Raw genomic sequence first — 23,792 nt, 5'->3', positions numbered from 1 at the left:
AAGGCATCCGCCGATCCCGGAACAGTGGTCATATTCCACTGGGGATCCGTAGGCGGCGGGACCCCGTTCGGATCGCGTGCTCCATTCCGGATCTGGTCAACTGATCCCGGCGCGCTCCAGATCGCCCAATGGAATTCGCCATTAGTCCTGAATGTGACTTGGCGGAGAACGCTCATAAGCTGAAACTGCAGCCAAAGCTACAAGCGCGAGCTAGAGCGCACTCCTGGCTTTGAGACATGCATTTCTAGCGCGACCGCTCGATCGTTCTGCGGAACAACGCTTCAAAGCAGCGACCTCGAGCTCTCGCAATCATGTCTCGGACCCCCCACAGATTTTAACGGATGGTCTGAGACCCTCCTCCACAGCCCCAGCATTAGTAAAATGAAAATCATATCTTGGAGTAAAACAGCTTGTTTTCAGGGATGTGGCATTTGGGGATTAGCAATTTGAGAGTTGCTGGTACAGCGTGGGCAGAGTCAGCCGTGGGGTTTATTTTATGTGCATCTAATACATCTCGTCAGAACCCCGCCCCCCACCCCCCCCCCCCCTCTCCCACCTTTTTGTAGGGACCCCCCTCAACTTACGGGAGACTTTAAGCACGGCTCGCAATACCAGCTGGAAGACAAGGCCTACGCGTTTCCTCCCCTAAACGTCATCATTAGTAGATGCCCTCAGCGCCCCCTAGCTAGCCCGGATGAGCACCATCGTCTGCTACATCGTCCGCGACATCGTCGGTTCCATCAACTGCTTCAGGGGATGTTAAACCAAACATTTCAGCGTCCATAAGTGGCGCACGGTCTCTCCGCGAGCCAGCAGCCTCCGGTGCGCGCGCGCACACGCGACGAAATTGACGTCATAGTCCCCCCAAGACAAACAAGTCGTTAGTTGTTCATTCAGCAGGAGATTAGTCTGCCAAAGCATGGCGACATTGTTACTCACTCTAGATAAGCAATTTAGCCATGCAGTGCTGTGCGACTGCTAGCCTGGGGTCTTTAACGTGCATCACGCAGTATAGTGGTACATGACCGGACGCCGGTACGATGCTCATCCAGATCGAAACTGGCCGGGTGGGATTGAGCCCAGGATCCCTGAGTTCTGCATTGCGAGCTTTCGCTCCACATGCTCCGAGCTGGTGTGCGCTAGCCCACTCAGAAATCCCCCCATAGTCCCCTTTCACGCTTAAGATGGCAGTGAAATGTTTGGGCTACAGGGAAAAGAAGAATAAAGACAACCCTTTTATCTCCTTAGTGGGGTCTATACAGTGGCTCTAGTGGGGTCTGGTGTAAAAGGTAAATCATTAATTCGTCTAACAAGCCCGGAGATTTCACTTGTGGAGATGGAAAGCCTGTCTTTATTCTCTTTTGGCCCGAAACCCATACATTTCACTGCCATCTTAAGCGCGAATGGGGGACTACGACGTCAATTTTGCTGCGTGTGCTCGCGCACACCGGCGGCTGCTGGCGCGCGGAAAGAACCTGCGCCACTTATTATGGACACTAAATTGTTTGGAACAGTAATTCTATCAGTGGTCATGCTCCGAACGAGCTCACATTAATAAGCTGCTAAGACCGGCAATGTTGATGGTGTCGCATGCACGTTGCAAATCGGAACTGTGGACGCTGGCTATCAGTTCACGCTCAGCAGTCGAGCACACAGCTGGGGTCACCAGTGAATGCGACGCGCTTGTCACGTAGCCACGTAGTCACACTCTCGTCATGCATGAGCCTGTTTGCCGCTTGGGGCAGGGCGGGGACCTAGTAATGATGACGTCACGCACAGGCCTTGTCTTTTAGGTGCTATTGGCTCTCGCGCTCGGATATTTCTATTAGGCGAGATTGTTTCGCGTTGACGCCATCAAGCAGCAAGGCTCGCAACTACAGTACCCTTGACCGTGCATGAACTATTGACGTCACAAGCGCGATAAGTGTTGTGTACTCGCCACTGACTGGTGGCGCCGCCGCCTGTATGCCGGGAATTTGAGGGCGTTCGACAAGTCTGTGCTGCCCGGAGGACCACCGGGTTTCCCGCCAAGCCAAAACTCATGTTAACAAATAAACAGTAAAACGTTCATCGTTGGCTTCGACCAATTCGTGCGTACATAACATGGTGTCAGAAGCTAAGTTCAGCTTCACGCGCCGCTAGGCAAAACGCTCGGCAGGCACACGAGCATCGAACGTTCGGCGTTGCCACTCGCTGTCAACTCAACGGATCACCGTTAGGCCTACAGGTCGGAACAATGAACGCGTCTTCACAAGCCTCTCAACCGCCGCCGCATTACCACCGCCATACCACCTTTCAGCACCGGAGCCGTTCACGTTCGTACCTGAGCACTGGACGACCTGGAAGAGACGATGGGAGCGTTTCCGCACCGCCTCGGGCCTACAAGGGAAGACCCAAGCCGAGCAGGTAAACTCGTTCGTTTACCTCATGGGACCCAAGGCAGAGGAGATTTTCGCCTCCCTCCCCATCCCTGCGGACAAGACGGAATCCTATCCCGATGTTGTCGCGGCATTCGAGAACTTTTTCATTGTGAAAAAGAACGTCGTGTACGAGCGCGCAATGTTCAATAGCCGCTCACAGCGTGAGGGAGAAGCAGTAGCGGATTTCATCACGGCGCTGTACGCGCTGGTGGAGACGTGCGACTACGGCAACCTCAAGGATGAGCTTCTCAGGGATCGCATCGTCGTCGGTGTGAGAGACAAAAGACTGTCCACTAAGCTACAGATGGAAAGCGAGCTCACTTTTGAGCGAGCGGTGTTGCTAACGAAGCAAACGGAAACTGTTGGCCGGCAACAAGAAACCCTCAAGCATTCTACCGAGACAGTGCCCGCTGAGACAGCACATGTGGACAGGCTGCAGGCACCACAACAGAGGGCTAAGAAGTTTCACCCAAAATGTCCAGAAAAGCCTTCGCTGGATCAGCCACACGCAACCCAGTCATGTTTTTGGTGTGGGAATGCAGTCAAGCACCCGAGGCAGCAATGTCCTGCAGCCAAAGCTCGATGCAACAAGTGCGGAAAGCAAGGCCATTTTGCATCAGTCTGTAAAGCCAAGCGACTCCGGCAAGTCGCCAAGCTGAATGAAAGCACGTCGACGGAGGCAGACTTCTTTTTCGCAGGAACGGTCAACACTGGGCAGAAGAAAAAGCCGTGGAAAGTCAATGTCGTCGTAGGCGGTCACAACGTCGAGTTCCGCCTAGACACAGGAGCGGACGTTACCGTGATTCCAACAGGTTTACTGGCGAAGCTGGACAAGGGGATAACACTCCAGAAACCCGACATGCTCCTTCTTGGGCCAGCGAAGCAACGGCTGGACATCGTGGGGGTGATGCAAGCAACAGTAGTATACAATGGGAAAAGTACCGTGGCGAGCCTCTACGTCACAAAGGACCTGGACGAGCCTCTTCTGGGCTTGGACCTCATCGAACGCTTCGGTATCCTGTGCCGAGTGAGTAGAGCCGGAGCAGAGCCATGTCTCGACCCAATCAACGAGTTCCCAGAGGTGTTCCAAGGTTTGGGACACTTGCAAAATCAAGCTGAAGTCGCCGGTAGAGCCTGTGGCAGTCACATCACCGCGACGCATCCCAGTTCCACTCTTGAAAGCTGTGGAGCGTCAACTCCGAAAGATGGAAAACGAAGGAGTGATCACCACTGTCAGTGAGCCAACAGATTGGTGCTCGCCAATCGTGGTAGTACCGAAAAAGGATGGTGACATACGCATCTGTGTGGACTACACCATGTTGAACAAGAGTGTGCAGAGAGAGTACCATCCGATTCCAAGTGTGGAGCCAATTCTGGCTACTTTGGGACAAGCTAAGTACTTCTCCCGTTTGGATGCTTACTCTGGCTTTTATCAAGTGAAACTGCACCCCGAGTCAACACTGCTCACCACCTTCATCACTCCATTTGGTCGGTTCAAGTTTAACCGCCTCCCTTTCGGCATCTCCTGTGCTCCTGAGCATTTTCAAAGAATGACTCATCAACTCTTGGAAGGACTTGACGGTGTGGCGTGTCATATCGATGATATTCTGGTGTGGGCCAAGACCAGGGAAGAGCACGACAGTCGCCTGCGTGAAGTCTTAGGCAGACTGAAGGAAAAAGGGATCACGCTTAACCGTGAAAAGTGCGTGTTCGCCCAGGAAACAGTCAAGTTTCTGGGACATGTGATCAACAAAGACGGTGTCACCCCAGACAAGGAAAAGATAGCGACCATCGTAGACATGCCACCTCCAACAAACCTCACAGAACTCAAGAGGTTCCTAGGAATGATGAATTTCATCGCGCGGTTCATACGGAACCTGGCGGTCAAGACAGGACCCCTGAGAGATCTGCTTCACAATGATGTTCCATTCAGCTGGGGCAGCACGCAGCGACATGCTTTTGAAGATGTAAAGAATTGCCTTACATCACAACCAGTGCTCGCATTCTACTGTCCAACAAAGGAGACAATCGTGTCTGCTGATGCCTCAAGTTTTGGCCTGGGAGCGGTCCTGATGCAGCGCCAAGAGGACAAAAGCCTGCGAGCCGTCGCATATGCATCGAAAACTCTGACAGAGGCAGAGAGGGGATACTCTTAGATAGAGAAAGAGGCCCTTGGCGTTACGTGGGCATGTGAGAAGTTCAAGGACTATCTCATCGGTCTAAGGTTCCACATTGAAACTGACCATAAGCCACTCATTCCCCTCTTCACACGGAAGCCAGTGGATGATCTTACGCCAAGGCTACAACGGCTGCGTCTCAGGATGATGCGCTATGACTACAGCATGCAACATGTGCCCGGCAGGGACTTGGTTGTTGCTGATGCCTTGTCTCGTCAACCACTGCAGGGACAGGACAGCTCGCGCCTCGCAGAGGAAGTCGCCGACTTTGAGCAAGCCCTCATTCGGCATGTGAGTGTCCCAGACGTATGTCTGCAGAGCCTTGCAGATGCACAAGACCAAGACTCTGTTTGCAGAGCTCTGAAGAACTATGTTCAAACAACTTGGCCGAAGACGAAAAAACAAGTGCACCAGGAGTGCTTGCCTTACTGGCAGTTCAAGAACGAACTTACGTTGCATGAGGGAATCCTCATGAGAGGGCAACGATACCTGATACCTGTTCCACTGAGATCCTCAGTGCTAAGTTCTCTCCATGATGGTCACGAAGGCATCATCAAGTGCACAAGACGAGCCCAGCAATCCTGTTGGTGGCCTGGTCTATCAAAAGACATTGCTGACACTGTGGAGAAATGTGTCAGTTGCATGAGGCAGAGGCAACCTCGGAACCAGTCACTCATGCCAACTCCCTTCCCTGACCGACCATGGCAAAGAGTAGCCATGGACCTTTTTTATGCTATAATGGGAAGTGCTACCTGGTTGTGACAGACTACTACTCCCGCTACATCGAGATAGCATTGCTTGAAAATCAAAGACCAGAGACCGTCATTTTCAAGTCGAAGTCAATCTTCGCAAGGCATGGGATCCCCGAGACAGTTGTGACGGACAATGGACCACAGTTTCGCTCTGAATTTCTGTGCTTCGCAAGAAAATGGGGTTTCAAGCATGTCACCTCAAGTCCCAAACATGCCCAGAGCAATGGCTGTGCAGAGGCCGCAGTCAAGATTGCGAAGACTAAACTGACAAAGTCATCTGATCCGTACAGAGCACTCTTGGCGTACCGAGCAACACCTTTAGAGAACGGCTTCAGCCCTGCCGAATTGTTGTTTGGCCGGAGACTGCGGACACATGTGCCAATATCAGCGGAGCTGTTGAGGCCTTCTGTTCCAGATCATCATCAAGTCGAATACTTTGAGCGCAAGGCTCGAAAACGCCAAGCGATTAACTACGACAGGCGACATGCTGTAAGGGATCGACCAGAGTTCCAGCCGTCCCAGAGGGTGTGGATCACCAATCTGAAGCGTGCAGGGACAGTGCTCAACAAAGCGGAAACACCTCGTTCCTACTGGATTGGCACTGACCAGGGCATAATTCGCCGCAATGCCAAGTTCCTCGTCATCGATCGTCGACGATGCAACATTGAGGAGGACCTCATCTCTCTCGGCAGCTTGCCCTGTTCGCCCGAGCTCCCTGACTGCCCAGCCAGCCAGCCAGCATCACTCCAACAGTCAAGGTCCGGACCAACCTCTCGATCTGGAAGGCCCTTGCGACCACCGTGCCGTTATGGCTATGACTGAAAGGGGGAGATGTTGTGTACTCGCCACTGACTGGTGGCGCCGCCGCCTGTATGCCGGGAATTTGAGGGCGTTCGACAAGTCTATGCTGCCCGGAGGACCACCGGGTTTCCCGCCTAGCCAAAAGTCATGTTAACAAATAAACAGTAAAACGTTCATCGTTGGCTCCGACCAATTCGTGCGTACATAACAATAAGCACTACGCTTCTCGCTGGCCGACTTTGAAGTGAGGGGTAGAGAACTCGCGCTCCAAGTCATTTCGTTTCCGTACCACTTTAAACTGAGACTTCAGCCAATGTCACAAGCACGAGAGCCCGAGGTCCCTCTTCCGCGGAACAAGCGCTCGCGCTACAAATGCCTTTCTCAAAGCGAGGAGCGCGGGCTGCATATTCTTATGGCGCAGGCGATAGACCCGCTAGCAGCGCCGCTCACGTAGCATTAACTGCTCGTGGAGATAAGCGCTGCCGCCGTCACGTATAGCAACGCGCGGGAACTTCGATTTCGGATTCGGACGGCGCGTGTATCACTGATGCGCGCGTTAACCCAGCACCCTCCTGAGTTCACGCCGCTTTGCGGCGAGAATCTGCGGCTGCTCATTCCAGAACTATTAACCCACTTGCCACCCCCCCCCCCCCCCCCCCCCCTACACGACGCTTCGCGGCGTCCAGCCGGCAACCCCAGCCTCGCTGTCCCTTATTGCACCTCCGGAAAGGGAGCCTCATACTATTTAGTTCAGCAAAGTTTCTTCGACAACACTCTTTTTTTTTTTCGTTAGTGTTAATCGTAAAAAATAAAAAAATGTCGTAAATATCGCCACATGCTTCGACGCAAAAAAAAATTTTCGAGAAAAAAAAAGTAGCACAACACTGTGGATCAAATTAGGGTCCCGCTGCGTAAGAGGGAGACACCTTACCACTAAGCTACGCTACCAATTTGGAAACTCGTTGTAACCGTTGCCTATGTTGACAGCGGCAGCGTCCATCTCCACGAGCCGGCCAATCCGGCGTCAGTGTCGTTGCTAGGGGGTCTATCACCTGCGCCCTAACAATATGGGCGGGGCATAGCTCGCGATTGTAGCTTTGGCTGCAGTCTCAGCTTCAAGGGCCCCTGACAAGAGAGTAAAAATTGTTTTAAACATTCTAGTTGGAACACGCGTATCAAAAAATGAATTTTACGCAACCAAAAAGAAATTGAGCACTATTGACTGCGCAAGACGCGATTTAGTCGGTCGTCACCTCCCTTCCACTGGTTTTCTCTCGGCATTTCGGACGCGTGGAGGAGAGGTGCATCAGCTTGGCCATCACGTTGAGGTAGTGAGAGTGTATGACCACCTCGTTGAGGTGGAAAAAGTGTTTGACCATTATTTACGTCATGGACTTTGAGCGCAGAATTTAAAATAACTCGGGCGCCGTCAATATTGCTCCAAAACCTTTTTTTTCTTTTTTTCGCGTAAAATTAATATTTTGACACGCGCGTTCCATACAAATTGTTTAAAATTAGATTTTTTTTTTTTTTTCAGATGCCCTTAAAGGGTGAACGGAGTATAGACGACGTTCCCGACGCGGTGTCGAGGACGTCCGGACGTCCGCTATACACCGACTTTCAACTGGACAGGCAAGTGTTGGGCTCCAAATGGCACCTCTTCGACACTGATTCACTAAAAGCCGCCATGTAAATATGGGGCAAACAGCCGCGTTGTCACGGCAATGCCTTGGCGACGCGGTTTTTCGCCCCACACTTTTCTGGCGGCGTCCGTTAACTCAGTTACCTAATCATGATGAAAATTCTCCGAGAGTGTGGTAAAAGATGGGGAACTTTGTAGAAAAACAAAGACGCAAGAAATATAGATCGTCTTAATAGCCGAGAAACTGAGGGGACATCCGTGACCACGTCTTCTTCCGTTGCAATTCGCCCAATGTATGAAAAATATAGACCCCACGAAGTCTCTATCGGGTTTCGTGGTGGCATAGCTTCCTGTATAAGCCTGGAAGTTCGACGACGGAGCCATAGAGTGCCCTGTCACAGATTTGGAGCGCGAAGATCTGGTAGCAGCATCAAGGAGCCATTTCTCGGGGAACCTGGACGTCAGCGCACAGTTTTTGCAGCGTCGAGGACCCGAAACACACTTGTTCGCTTGAGAGAAGTGTGTTTCGGCGTCTTGCCGCGGCGGGGTGCCAGTCACGTGGCTTTCTTCTCATCCGCTGTCTGCGGGGCCACCTTTTCCCTTTCGGCGGCAGCTTCTCGTCGCGATCTTTTAGGCTTTGTCAGTATAGGCTATGGTGGTGGTCATGCACAGTATCGAAAGCTTTCACTACTTCACGCGACTGTCTTAGTGGGTACAAACGCTGTCATTTCGTTCGATCAGGGGTGGGTTCCAACGTTCTACGGGCAGACTAACAAGGCAGCGAGAAGCGATCCTTGGCAACCTGTATAATAAACAAACTTTTACCCAAACCAAACCACCGAAGCCCGTTAACGAGTCTACTCTTTTCGCGGCGGCTTCAAGGGACGGACGTGAACATCTTCGTTGATTTCTCCGCTGCAACGCTACGACTACTGCGCCTTGAACGCTTCACCAGTGGCAGACCTCATCTTGTTTTGAGAGCTACCGACGTCCCGTCAGCGTTCCGTTGGGACTGGTTGCTCTTTGGCGATTCGCGAAAGCGGTTGGGGCAAATCGGTCCCGAAGAGATTGGCAGAAACGCGCTCCAACCGCTCGATCTCAGCCGCTTTGCGGTTGAGAACGCGCGGATCCGCTTAGCGTTTGCTGATCCGCTTTCAGTGTGAACGCGCCTTTGGGGTGTCGGAGTTGTCGCGGCTGCAGAAATGGCGGTGTTGTGATTGTTTCTATAGCTCGACGCTGCATCACTTTCTGTTCCCACAATTTGCAACAAAAGTTAAACAAAAATTATTTCTCCGTCTTTTTTTTTTTATGGCGTTGACGTTGGGAAAGAATGTAGGACGCGGGCGCTGCACGCAGTAGTTGCCGACGAGTTCCAGACACCGTAGATCAACGGTCTGCCCGCTAGCCGCTCGTGACCACAGCGGAGGCCGCTGACGCCGGCCGGACCGTTCGCAAAATTGTCAAGGACGACCCAGAAAGGGGTAGATTTCAGAGTGGCGCCGGAGCACGGTTATTAATCGCGACGTCAGCCAGTGCCTTCGGGTCGCCTCCACCTCGCTCGCCAAAAAACGAAAAAAGACAGAAAACAAAAAACAAAAAACGCATGCTTGTGCCGAGTGAACGCGCACGAACTGCACGTACCACACAATGGAACAAGGTTAAGCAGCATGCTCCTTCGCACCCCGACTTGGAACGCTGTGGAGCCATTCGACCCAATCCGGTGTGTGCGAACGAGTCACGGGATGTTTTCGCCTGGGCTTAGCGACGCAGGGTGCTCAGAGAGCCCAGATTCGTAAGAGCCAGCAGCTCAAGCAATGGAGAGCGTTTGCAATTCTGTTCGCATACATTCCCCATGGGGAGTGTATCTATACTTGATCGTATTAATTGGCGTATCTTTGCACTCGTTTCCATATTTGTGTAACCTCCACTGTTATACCTTGGTCCTCGAGAGCATTTTAAAGAAGCAGGAAAATATTTTAATCGCAGACACCTCTTCTCTTTTTTTTTTTTTTTTTTCAGACTGTTTTTTTTTTTTTATGCCCGTATTACCATGCGGACGGCTCTGCAAGGTTTGCAGACGCTCGAAGGCAGTCACGGCGCAGACGATCGACGAGTTCGGCTCATCGCAACGTAAACGCGACCCTTAAACCATGTGTCCCCCGGATCGAGCAGTTGGTTGCACTCTCAAGTCTATAGACGCACTAGAGGAGCTTGAGGTCACGTGACGCCCTCTCGCCGGCCCACGGGATTGGCTGGGACGACTCAACAAACTCCACCGCGCTCCATCTGAAAAAAAAAAAAAAAAAAAAGTGAAGCGGAGCATAACGAGTTGGTTGCTCGGGGAGGGATATTTGTTGATTGTGTCGGTCTGCTCTACCGGCTTCGGCCGCTGGAAACGTCGCACTTTGCGCACCCAATACGTGTAGCAAACATAGGGAGAGGGGACGGGAACGCCTTTTGATCCGAATGGAGAAAACGTGATGCGGACTTTGAGACAGAGATCTAATCGAAAAATTTCTTCTTTTCTTTTTTTTTTTTTTTTTTTTCGCAGATGGCGAGTAGCGGTTACTTGTTAGCGCCGAGCGCTGGCCGGGAGGAACGTTTGTTTTGTGCTTCGCTATTCCTCGAGCTGACAGCGGAGCGGAAGCTTATAAACGTGCCGGAACAAGTACATAAATTCTGCCCTGCACACGTGACCATTCGCGTGGTGCGCGCGCCTGCGCAAGGGCCGAGCGCGGTCACGTGGGGTGGGGGGAGGGGGCGTGTCCGCGCTTCCTTTGTCCGGAAGGCTCGTAGCTTCGGCTCGACTGCCAGGCGTGTGGTGAGCGTTGTACTTCGGAGTGTAGACACACAAGTTCAAAGGGGGCGTTGCCGGTTGAACCCGTCCGGGGATTAGCACGCAACCTTTCTTCTTCGTTTGCCTAAGAAGGAGTCTAAATTAAAAAGAAAGCAGTCGTCAGAGTTCTTTATGATTTGTAGGCGTCCTCTAGGAGCTTTACAAGAACAATCACGTCTTTGTTTGGTTCTTTTTCTTCTCCTATTGTTGTTTTAAGGATTAGCGATGTTTGCTTTCCGACATTTTTCCCTGCACTAATCTGCCTGTTCCATAGCCTCTTATGTTATAAGGGGAAAACCTGCTCCTACGCCGCCAGAACCGCCACCGGAAATTGGGAGAGACAGATCCAATGAGCATGACATAGAGAGAATAGAAAGGCGGTGGCTCCCTCTAAGATTCACGGGCTCTTTCCGAAACTCCTCACGATTTCCTGTTTCTTTCTGGAAAAATAAAAAAACTACAATATTTTGTAACTCGTCCTTACTTACAACGTACCCTTGTTTCCCAAACCCCCAGAAGCCAGTTTTTTTTTTTTTTTTCCGCAAAATAAAAAAAAAAGGAAATGGTTCCCTTTACGACACTGTGACACTGTGTTCAAATAATTTCCCTCTCGTTTGCCGATCCTCCTCCTTCTTTTACCTCAACCTGGCTTTTCTTTGTGAAAATGAAGCTGCCTGTTGATATCTGAATGACCATTCTCCTTCGCGCGTGTGGTCACATCGCCTCGACATGACACATTGTCTTCCCCGTGTGACGTCGCAGATTTCAAGAGAGGCTATTGGCTACTACGTTTTCTTTGGACATTTCTTCCGAGAACCCCCTCGAAGAATTCGAATCGGGAACACGATACGATTTGGTCTACTCTATGTATACTTTCTCCACTGCGCCAACTGGGGTTAGTTTTCGGTTACCGCGAGAGCGACATCTAATTGGTCTCTCGTAGGGCGATCTAAGGCAACGTTCGGTCACGCCTCGTCTGCTAACGCGAGCGAAGAAGGTGGTTCGTCTGCTACAAACGTCACTGCGCGCTGCGGCGAAGTTAGATCGGTCGCAGGCTGATTTGTGACCGTCTGCTATTTCATATTGAAGGCCATTGCCCACCCGCGCTTCGTTTGCAAATCGCATGTCGTTCAGCTGCCGCACACAAGCTGATATCGACCGGTGCATGAAGGACGACTAAGGACAATCAGATCAGAGGCCTCGAGAACCCCTTCGCTTTTAGCATGCTGGCAAGACGATCTCACCAAAATATTGCCCGACTGGGATCTAGCAAACAGGTAAAACACGTCTCGTTGGTTGATTGCGTGAAAACTGTGCCGCCACGTGCAATCAGCAGCCGACGACACTCTCGCTTCCACCCTGCCCAAAATCAAACCTTTTCTCTCTTTATCTCGTCGGTTGCGGGTCGCCTCCGCGTGCACGTTGTCGGACTACGGATGGCGTGAGATGCAGTTATCTCGAATAAGCGCGCGTTGCAGTCGGCTCCGCCTCACACCATAACGTGACGTCACGTCCAGCTCAGTTTATTGTCCCACTAATTTGAGCTGAACATTAACCGGCTAAATTTACATGAACGTCATCCAGCTAAACCACTGATCTCCACGTGCTGGATGGCACATTGAGCAAACATGTGTGACATCGCCGCAAGAAAGTTGCTTGTCCTGGAACTGAGCACGTGACAGGCTTTTCAACCCTTCCGAACGTTCGAGCGCGTACAAGGCAATGGACTTTTTCCTTGTCACCTCAAGGAAGCCTGCATGTGCATGAGGACCCGAGTAGCTTCTCGAAAAGGCATTGGATCTTGAAAATTGTGAGATCCTAGTTCATAAAGTGTGCATATGTCCCACGTTCAAATGCCTTATCATTGGGATTTAATTAAAAAAGGGCTTATTATAACCCACTCAAACACACAAAACAGGCCAAAACATGAACTGAACGCACTACGAATCACTGAAGACGCCCGACTTCCGGGACAAGCTTCTAGGCTCCCGGTGGCTTCACTTGCGCCAGGATGGGAAAGGAGCTATGCGCCATCCGGCACCTTACACTCCAAGAAAAAAAGGAGGAAAAAAAGTGAAAGCCGTTTACAACTCCCTGTAACGCCGAATTGGAGCGCAGCTCTCGAGGAGGAGGAGGGAAGGGTACTCAGGGGAGGGTAGACCCCTCCTCCTCCTACTCTTCCTCCTTCTCCTCCTCCCCTCATTCTTTAATATACTCGGGGGGGGGGGGTCACGTGACCTCGGGGGGGGGGTGCACGTGACCTCGGGGGGTCACGTGACCTTGGGTGGTCACGTGGGGGTCACCTTGGGGGTCACGTGACCTCGGGGGTCACGTGACCTTGGGGTGACCTTGGTTACGCCGACGCCGCTCAAGCCGGAAACGGGCGAATAAGAGCTGCGCTCTAAAAGGTAGCAACGGCGTGTTTTCCTCCCTTCTACTGACGCGCCCCCAAGCGGACACAAGAAAAACGTGAAAACAGCGCAAAAATTGAACAAAGGACAAGTGAAAGAAGTGCACGGACAGCGCTTTGTCCGTGCACTTCTTTCACTTGTCCTTCGTTCAATTTTTGCGCTGTTTTCACGTTTGACGATGTTAAACCAACTAGCCCAACTAACCGCCTTGTTGGGCACGAGAAGAAGGGAGGAACGCGTTTTTCTCCTTCTCGGGGCAGACGGGAGAAAGCTTCCGCCCTCTCGCTTTATCTTCTTTCGGTTTCGTTTTTCGAGCACGTCGCACACGTTGTTTAATAAATTTTTTTGAGTTGATTGAGCTTCAGCGGCAGCGGAGGACTCCTGTAATTCCGTCTCTCAGTACGAACGTGCAGAGCATTTCGGTTACATTGGCGGTTTTACCAGTAACTTTACCAAACGAGCAAACCAAGCCGCTCGAAACAGCGAAGTTCCGGAGCAGTACCAGCAGCGCTATATACGTGCACTTGGCTAAGATGGCCGTCTCCGGATTGAGGAACCCACACGGAACCACATGGGAACCGCGTCCAAGAAAGGCGGGTTTTGCTGTCGGGTGCCTGGTTGTCTTCTATGCTGAGTTCAGCTCTGTTTTCCGATGCCAAGTGCCAAGCGGCAATCAACGTAGATCTGTATTTCTGCGTGTCAGCAATATAGCAGCAAGATCGGGATGGCAGTGTTGTGCGTTGTGAACAGAAGACTGGAATTATCGCCGATGCGACCGTGTGTTCGCGTATCAGTGGTGTAACAGCAATATGAGATGACGTAAACTGTCGGGCATTGATGCATCCGGTCTGGCCGTCATCAAGGAAGGGGGGGGGGGGGGGGGGGGGCTGACAGTTCGAGTTACATTACGGAGTTTAAGACCACTTGAAGGATTACGATGCAGTCAATCGGCCTGGGGAAAGTCATGCTGTAACGCTGGTCTGAACCGCAGCTCTTATCGCACAGTGGCCAATGTGACTGTCGTCTGCGATGTCGTGTTTTATCCTCCCCGAAAGCGATCGCGCCCTGGGGAAGGGACTGAACAGCATGAAAATAGGACGGAAGGTACGTATATCTACAGTTTGGGATTTTATCATTAGGAAAAGATCGTAGGTAAAATCGGGAGAAAAAAAAAAGCTATTCTTTATTTTGCTGTTTAAATATAGCGCTTTCTCTGCACGTGAAGCATCACTTCCAGCTGAGTGAATATCCGCTCTACAGAGATTAATTCAGGACGAGAATTGCAGCCGGACACGAAGAGCACAAATAGAAAAACAAGTATTACAATAGAAATACTGGCTACGACGTGCGGGGAAGCAAACACGTGGCTTAAAGCCGGATTTGAGCGGCTTGATTTATTGGTTTTCAAATAATTACGGCATAAGCGTTTACTTTTTTCTAAGTGATTCATCCCCTGAGCGGTTCAAAGTACTCTCAGAAATGTGACATTGCTGGGAAAAAATCAACATGCTGGTAATAATATTTATTGCTTAGGTGGTCACCGATCAGATCCGTACCTTCAATACGAGCAGTATAGAAGGCGGAAACGCAGAGTTTATGAGTAGTGATCGGGTCAGTGTGCTGTTGTATTGATATATATACAGATATACGGCGTGTACCGTATATGTGTGTGCGTTTAATGCATATATTCAGCAATCCTAGTGGTATGCGTAATGTATGTACATGTGCGTATAATAAAGGTTTCCCAAAGTCCAGAAGCGCAATGGTGGCGTGAGCAAATAAAAATAGTTTGTTGAACATGAATTGGGCGGTACCTAGCGCCACATAGCTAGCTACTTGCAATTACTCTGCTTGGCCCTGCCATCTGGAGGAAAGCGATTTAACTTTCTTTCACGCCTCGCGACGGTTTCTGGTTGCCGTGCAACAATGCTTCGTATTTGCTCTTTGGAGAGCGGCTTTTAGTTTCGCGCACCCATTCACACAGTCAGCCTAAAGGTACCTTTAACGTCCCTTTGAAATCGGCGAATCAGCCCGCGCTCTTGGGTCGCGATCGCTTGTCACGCGCGGAGCACCGCCAACTAATTCGCCGCTGGCCTTAAAGGTCCCTTAGCTAAAATAACCTTTATGATCGTGTGAATAGGATATATAATATCCCATTCGCACGGTCAACATAAAGGTACCTTTATTAAAGGTCCCTTTGCTATCGGCGAATCAGCCCGTGCTCTGGGGTCGCGAGCACACGCCACGCGTGGAAGATCATTAATTGAATGGCCGCAGAGAATAAAGGTCCCTTAGCTAAAGGTTGCTTTAGGCTGGCCGTGCGAATGGGGTATCACACTCCTCCGTGATGTGCGGTTGACGAAGGAATTGTGGCTCGAGGAGTAGCAAAGGTAAGACGGAAAGTGCGCGAAGTAACTGGGTATCGGTTGTCTCCGTTTAACATCGCAGTGCTGACGACGAGAGGACTGAGTAACTGCCTTTGAAACGCAAGTTCCTTCACCTGGGGGGGAGGTGGCTTCGGAAATACATACAGCTCGCTGAGAGCTTATTAGCTGCTTCTTTCGCCCCGTACAAGAGACGTAGCGTTCTCGTTAAGCCTTATTGAGCTCGGTTTGCTTGATTTGAGGCCGGCATGATGAGATGCACGTGACGGAGGAACTTTGCTACCCTGCTTGCAGGACGAAAGTTCCTCCCCTTCTAAAGGAGCCTAGGTTACAAAAGCGTTCCTCCCTTTATGAAGGATTGTAGATACCCTTTTTTCTAAGAGTGTATAGCAGAGATCAGTGAGCTAAACTCTGCAGGATGTTAACCCGCAAAATTTAGCCGTCGAAGACACGGTACGGTGACGCCACACAAATCGCATCTTCGCTTCTGTTAAATTGCGTACATCATTAAATTGATAACGGTTGTGCGACAAGCCCACCCAACTACCAGCAGCTGTACTGAACCGTTCGTGTTGTATATGGCTCTGTAGTTAGTGTACGTACGAAGAGTTACGCAATTGAATAAGTCGACTGTTTATTCACCTGGCCATGATGGAGCGAATACAGTTACGTGGGATTCCTGCTTTTTCGGGGCCTCTCGCTCAGTCACAACACCTGCCGAAACCTTTGACCGGCAGACAGAACTCACTGAGTTTATGCTTGAACGAAGTGCAGAGGTCATAAGACCCGTAGACACCTCCAGTGCCCTCGTTGAGGCTTCTCTAAAAAGCATCGCTTTGAACTCCAGTGCGAAAGTGTCTAATGATGCCAAATCCTTGGCCCTACAGCACTCACTCACTTTATGACTAAATAAAAGTGCAGGGATCAAAAGACCCATGGACACCTCCACGACCTCCTTGGGGCTTCTCCAACGAGAGCCGCTTTGAACTCCAGTGTCACAGCGTCTAATAATGCCGAATCCTTGGCACGGCAGCACTCACTCAGTTTATGCCTGAACAACGTGCAGCGATCATAAGACCCGTGGATACGTCCACGACCTCCTTGTGGCTTCTCCAAACGTCGCTTTAAACTCCACTGTGACTGCGTCTAATGAGCACCGTGTGTGCTCACGTAACGCACGTGTCCTATCAGCATATATTGCGTAGAGAACAAATTGCGTGACATCATTATCGATTGGACAAGAAGGCCCTCACGGGAACGAGCGAATGTCAAGGCCGGTTCACACGTTTGCGCTTGAGTGCGTTCGAGTTAGCTTCCTCCTGATTGCCTCAACGAGATAACGCAATTCTCGTGCTCAGCTCAAGGAAAAGGGAAATTTTTCGCATTCCTCCTACGCCGTGCGAAGTAGTGCTTGCATGATATGCGTGTCCGAGGAAGAAGCGACGTTTTTGGTGTTTTAAACGTGTATGTTTTAACGTTTTAAAGATAACATAATATAATCTAAAATGCAACTACATATATTTTAATTATCTGCGTAAATGGAAAATTATTAATGCTCTCAGAGGAGCTGGACAGCTTTTTATTGCGGGTCTTGGGGTTAAGAGGGGGAGTCACGGGGAGCGTTTGCACGGTAATGGCGGACGCCTCCTGCGTCGATTGGCCGTAAGTGCGCGTGCGCTGTCTTCTCAGGTGGCGAGGAGGAAAGCGGCCGAGATGGCTGATACGTTTGCCGACGATCAACGCTTCCGTCTTTCGTTTCTTTTTTTTACTCATGATGATTTTTTATTTTGGGTTTCGAATAACACTTCTAATGCTATAAACGTTCATTTCTCGTAGAGTGTTTTGATTTGTTCTCGCCAATACTGCTTACATGGCTAGACATTTTCGACAAGCGCTTCTAGTTCACTGACCCGTCCCTACGTGACGTATTCAGATTTAACTCCTTACGCCTTGTCCGAATTCCCGCCAAAGCGGAGCGAGTGCCGAGGGAAACAACATCAACAACAATAACCTCAAGAATAAAAACAAAACAAAACAAAACAACAACAACAATAACCTCAAAAATAAAAAAAATAAAAAATAAAAAGAACAACAATAACCTTAAGAATAAAAAAAAGAGAGATGATGATTGTGTTGCGGTTGGAACAAACTGATAACTTTGTCATTCTCCCTTGCCAGCTCATGGAAATACTTCGATCAAAAAGGGAACATCGGAACTTCTAAACGATTTCGAAGAAGTCATCGCAGGCATTTTTGTAGTTCTTATAGTTGACTTGGAGTGCGATATGGTGAGGTACCTTCGGGAATAACTGGGTTGTGACTTGTAAGTCAGTACGGGGCATAAAAAGAACGCTGTTATTAGTGTTTGCTTACTGACAGAACGTATCTAAAGATGAATGGTCAACTTATGTATTTCGGGCGCATACGTTTTCCTGTGCTCTGAGTTATATCTAATTTCAATCTGGTGCTGTGTTGTTACCAATGAAAAAGCAGACGAATTGAGAACGAAAAATAAAGGCTAAATGAGGCGAACTTGTGCTATATTCCTCTGCGCGACAGCCGCTTTGGTTGCCAACTCCGCCACGGACGTGGCATAGTTGGCAACGCATACGGTCTCATTTGTCAAGTGAACGCATTGGGTTGTCCAATGAACGATGAGTCGTGAAACGAACCCATTGTTCCCATCAGCCAGTAGCACGCATTAGCCGACGCTAAGAGCTGATGGTACCAATCAGACATGGTCAAAAGCGCACTATCATGGTGTTCGTCATGTTTCTGTACGCATCATTCTATCGCTGAATTAATCATATACAGAAAAGATCTAGTTACTTGCGCTTCTAAGGCTGCTTAGTTAATCTCCTTATCTCGTAGCGTCGGCCGCTTTAGGACTTAAAGAGGTACTCCTGCGCTTTTTAGAGCTACCTTAGAGCTACCCACACTAACTATGTTTTCGGAACCACCGGTCTTTACCCTTTCCGGGGTGCTATTTCGTATCGCGAAATTCAGTATAGTTGTGAAATAGGCAAGTGAGGATGATGCCAAAACCAACATTTAGATAGACCCGCGCTTTTCAATGCCGCGACGTGAGGGGAAGACAGGCCTGCGGGTCGAGCGGGAAGTATAAAGGTCTCCTAGCATTTGGTTCGTGCTGCTGCGCGGGTGTTGGAGAGAGCTTCAAAAAGCATTCGTTTGACACCAACAAAACTGATTGTAGTCAGTTGGGAACAAAGTCCGGGCCGGTTTGCTAGAACAGCGTCTCAGCTGAGACTGCGTGAAAGAACGATGTGCAAAGGGTGTGGCGTGCGAGCGTCTTGAGTCGCGGCAGCGATTTCTTTCCTCCAGTCTCAGCTGAGACGCTGTTTCTAGCAAGTTGGCCCTGATGTGCGAATAGTGAAGCCCTGCCTTCTGCTAACGTCCCTTTCTTTAGTGTTGCCAGTAAAGAATTTTACTTTGAAAAACAGTATAAGGAGCAAAATAGCAAATTCAAAACCTCCCTCCCCCTAAAAAAAAAAAGTTATTTTAGCTTATTATTTGGGGTACTATTTTATCGATATTGGTTGGTGTGTTTAGAAGATTTTCAGGCAAATCGAGAAATGTCAAGGGGACGCAGGTGTCCCTTTAAGCTGGAAAGAAGTATAGAAGCCATCGCTTATGCGGCATTGTCACCACATCCGAATGTACCACACTGTTATGATTATAACATTTATATCATGTATACATGTGGCTTATTTTAGGCTTTTTACGTATTTCTTTTTTAATACGTTAAAAACACATTTGTGCATTACAATGGCTACCCTGGGGGGGGGGGGGGGTAGGGGCTTATATGAGGGACTAATCAACCTGACAGGCTGTGTAATTAACTAAAATATGTTGAATAATTCTAGTTAGTACAAGTAAACGTTAGGTATTAGAAACTTGCTGAGCATTATTGAAAACAACTAAATCAGTAAATTTTAGAAAGAATCGCAGCACACAGGACACGCGGTAGTGCGCTAAAGTTACCTTCGTGCCACAGGCGCAAGGCTGGAGGTACGGAAACGAGGATGATAATTCCATCATCTTTTTCCATCATGCCAAATCATCAAAAATCAACGCATACTCAGTAGCATCGTCTCTAAATGGGAATTCTTCGGCCGTTCTTACGCATAGGTCTATCTTGCGAAATGTAGGCACGCGCGCCTCACCCGGGGAGCTTTTTCAGAACAACACCGTCCCCAACTAAAGGCGGAATATAAAATCTAGACTCCTTGAGCATATTTAGGTACTATGGCATATACTACAAATTGAGTCCTTTTTCAGAAAACCGGTCTCACAATGGCGATCGTGCGACCGTTTTTGCGCATTCGTTAATCTTTGGAAATTTAGGCAGCCGCGCCTCGCCAGGGAACTTTTTGAGGACAAGACTGCTTCTAACAAAAGGCAGAATATAAAATGTAAAGCCCTCAAGCACGTCTTGTTACAATGAAAAATACTTCAAAATGAGTCCTTTTTTTGAGAAAACCGGTTTCGAAGTAGGGATGACTCGTCTGTTTTGTCGCATTTGTTCATCTTTTAAAATTTGGGCACCCCGCATCATCCAGGAACTTTATGAGGTCGGCCGAGAACTTATCTGGTTAAGAAATACACAATTAAGGGCTTTTGACTACAAGCTGCTTATATGGCAAATCACCTAAAATGAGACAACTTTGAAAAAACGTCCACCGAAGTGAACAGGGCTCGCCTGTTTTTAAGCATTTGTTCGTCATTGCTAACTTGGGCACCCGCGCCTCATCCAGGAACTTTTTGAGATCGGTAGAGTTCTTAACTGGTGACGAAATACAAACATTAGGGCCCTCCACTATAAGCTGCTGCTATGGCAAACTCTCTAAAATGAGCCATTTTTGAGAAAACTTGTCTTAAAATGGAAATGTTTTGGTTGTTTTCAAGCTTTCGTTCATCATTTCGAATTTGGGCACACACGCCTTGTCCGGGGAAGTTTTGAGATCGACCGAGTTCTCAACTAGCGACGAGTATCAAATCCGAGACCACCGACTACAAGCCGGTGCTACTGCAACATCTTGGGCTTCAGCCCTCTTCGAGGAATGTGACATACGTCGAATATTTCACTACGCCCTTCTTCGTATCTTTTTTTTTTTTATTTCTTTCTGTTCTTTCTGCGCAGGGCAATTGGAATAATTCATTTCATTTTATATTATTATTATTTATACATGCTATGACCTCATATGAGGCCATTGCAGGAGTGGAACATGAACGTGCATGAACAAAACAACTCAGAAAAACAAGATGCCCATGAAAAAAAAATAACTGAAAACGACAAGCATGAAGGGAAAGAAAGATTGTTAACTGCGCTAGTAATATAGATATAATACCTATCCGTCCGTCAATTTCATTCCAGTGATCAACGTTTTCGGGAAAAACGAATTTTTACAACAATTTATATGACACTGAAATTGAACAACATTTAAGGATTAAGATCATTTGGTACGCGTCGTAGTAGAAAAAGCAATGTATTTTGTTCGCTCGATGCCGCAATCCTCATAGACAATTCTGCGGAACATTTTAAGTTAAATCTGAGCTCAAGAGTTGGCAAAGCACAGGAAAGAGAGAAATTGCAGTCCTATATTTTATAAATAAATTTTACAGCCTTAGCCTGGGTAGAGACAAGAATATTTAAATTTTTTTTTAATAGGGGTCCCATACATCAGATCCATAGTCTAGAATGGGCCTAACAAGGGTTCTGTAGCCTGCAGGCGGTTAGTCTGCCTTTCCTGGTGGAGCAATCGAAAGTCCGCTTGACATATCCCAACTTTTGAAGGGCTCGGATGCAGATAAAGTCGGCATGACTATCCCATCTAAAAGTGGGCGTCAATAAAACGCGCAAGTAATTCAAATCGTCAACTTCGTTTAAAAGTGCATTATCAATAACATAACTAAAAACGAGGGTTGATTTTTTATTTGTAAATCTCAAAAACACAGTCTTATCAAAGTTTAAGTCAATTTCCCATTCCCTAACCCAATTAAGAAAACGCACTTCTGATCAATGGACGTGATCTCACTGTACAGAACGCCGCAGGCGCGTAGCCAGGGCGGGGGGGGGGGGGGGGGGGGGGGGTGTTGAGTTCTCAGAACATTTCCCAAAATATTGCATTATTATATATATATATATATATATATATATATATATATATATATATATATTGTGTGTGATCGCATCAACACCTTGAAACACCTCCCGAAAATATTTTCTGGTTACGCCACTGGAACGCAGTCATCGGTATATAGAAAAATTTTAACCAGTACGTTTTCTACAACTTTAATATATACAAAATAAATAATAGAGGACCTGACACCGATCCTTGCGGCACGCCTTAACTAACCGAAACTTCAGAAGAGATAGCATCCGCAAATGAAACGGGCTGCGACCTGCAATTCAGGTGATCATAAATCCCGTCTAGTAAAAGAGCATTCTTAAGGATGGCTTTAAACTTCAAAAGTAACTTGGGGTGCGGTACTTTACCAAGAGCCTTTGAGTAATCAATGAAAATGCCGTCAATTTGTCCTCTCTTATACAAGGATGAAGCGATGTCATGAGTGAATTCCAGAAGTTGCGTAGGGATTAAAAAAATGTCGGCGAACAACATGCTGTTGAGTACAGAAAAATTAATTGCTTTCATGATGCTCGGAAATAGAATTTTAGTACGTGCCTACATATTGCTTTTGACATATGTGAATGTAAAAAGTAATATTTTACTTTTGACATCGCCAGCGTTCACAAAAACACTCGCGATGCGTTCACAAGAACAATTATTCTCTCACTCCTAAATCTTTGATTCACCGAAGTGCTCCCATTCCTTACAATTAAAACTACTTTGTTATAGTCGCATAACATTAATAATTAGAGAAAATATTTTGAAAACTTTTTTAATACTTTCAGATTATCATGCCTATAAAGATTCTATTTACATTATACAATCATAAGTTGTTTTTTTTTTTTTATGTACTCACGAATAAATTGTACAGTTTGCTTAACTCGGATGCTATCCGCAGTGGGACTATACATCCAAAACTTTATTCGACTGAGCAACCTGCACCTTACACGTCATCATCTTAAAATGTTGGCACAAAAATAGCGGTATACAATAGAATATAGAAGTAGCATGTCAAATTGTTCAAAGTGTAACGTTTCGGAGTGAAAAATGTTCCAAAAGCCGGGATTCATGATTAAAAACAAATACCTCCGACTTGCATAACAATACCAACAATTTATAAGACGTTTCGTCTCCTATGCGGGAGACATCATCAGTGCAGCCTAGGAACACTCGACTAGCTACCAGCAATCCAACGCTTGCTTCTTCCTTCTCTTCATAAGAGCGCTGGTTCTGTCGACTTCTTCGTCCATGGCATACGGGAGACATCATCACCGTCGGCTCTCGTTTCAACTTCTTTTACGTCCGTCGTAGATGTGACGTTAAATGAAAAGTTATTTCAGGATGTCGGTTTACACGTAGGAGTTTTGGCCGTATATGTATATTAAAACATGGACTTCCTGGGAGCGCTGCCGTATAACCCGCTAAGAGATGGCGCAAGCATACGATGGCACAAAATTACTGGGATGCTCCAGTCTAGTTTTTACACAGTTCTCGAGCTACCTGATAGGTGGCGCTCCCAGTCATCTCAGCCTAGAGTTCCTGTATAGGCTCCCTACGGGAGCCAGAGTTGCGCATTTGTTTTCCCCGCGCCGCCACGCCGCTATTCGCCGAGATCCATCACGTGAGGAGAAAAAGCATCCACGCCGTGCGAGAAAGCCACCTTTACGGTCGCTCCGCCGACGCTTCTCTTGCACCGGCCGTATGTTTCCCTGCTTTCCGCCTCCCTTTCCTCCTCTCCTGTCTTCCATGCGCGGCGGCGCGCGCGGCGCCGCTATTCGCCAAATTTAGTCACGTGAGGGGCAAAGCATCCTTCTCGTGCGGGAAAGCCAGCGCTACGGCCACGCGCCGAGGCTGAATGCGCAACTCTGCTACCGTAGGTAAGCTATACAGGAACTCTATCTCAGCCAATCCAGCTGTGTGAACTAACGTAGCACGTGAAATGCTCTCTCGCCCGTCACTTCTCCGCCACTACAAGGTCACGTAACAATTACACGTCCTTGGATTGACTCCGATGTCCCTTACCATCCACGCAGCACCACAGGTGCGTAAAAAGTGGAATTAAATCCTCTTCAATCAATCAATCAATCAGTCACTGTCGTCCGGTCGCTCTGACGTCACGCTGTTGCGGTGGCGCTGCTGTTGACACGGCGCATGGTACACTGTTCACTTGACGCAAATATGGTCTCTGCGCAAGCGCATTGCCGGCAAACGCAGACCCGT

General features: G+C 48.5%; 1 protein-coding gene across 1 annotated transcript in view; it reads left to right on the top strand.

The window, feature by feature from the left end:
• The first annotated feature begins 2,956 nt into the window (after nucleotides 1-2,956).
• Nucleotides 2,957-23,792, top strand: part of LOC8023621 (protein dachsous) — a 147,801-nt gene continuing 126,965 nt past the window's right edge. The window contains exons 1-2 of the mRNA XM_042289645.1: nucleotides 2,957-3,011; nucleotides 3,119-3,447. Of these exons, the coding sequence (XP_042145579.1) occupies nucleotides 2,957-3,011; nucleotides 3,119-3,447 (384 nt within the window). The remainder of the gene's footprint in view (nucleotides 3,012-3,118; nucleotides 3,448-23,792) is intronic.

This window comes from Ixodes scapularis, unplaced genomic scaffold (assembly GCF_016920785.2).
Source record: "Ixodes scapularis isolate PalLabHiFi unplaced genomic scaffold, ASM1692078v2 PGA_scaffold13__105_contigs__length_92229423, whole genome shotgun sequence".
NCBI classification, from domain to species: domain Eukaryota; kingdom Metazoa; phylum Arthropoda; class Arachnida; order Ixodida; family Ixodidae; genus Ixodes; species Ixodes scapularis.
The sequence above is the reverse complement of the archived record's forward strand: the minus strand, read 5'-3'. Positions and strand labels throughout refer to the sequence as shown.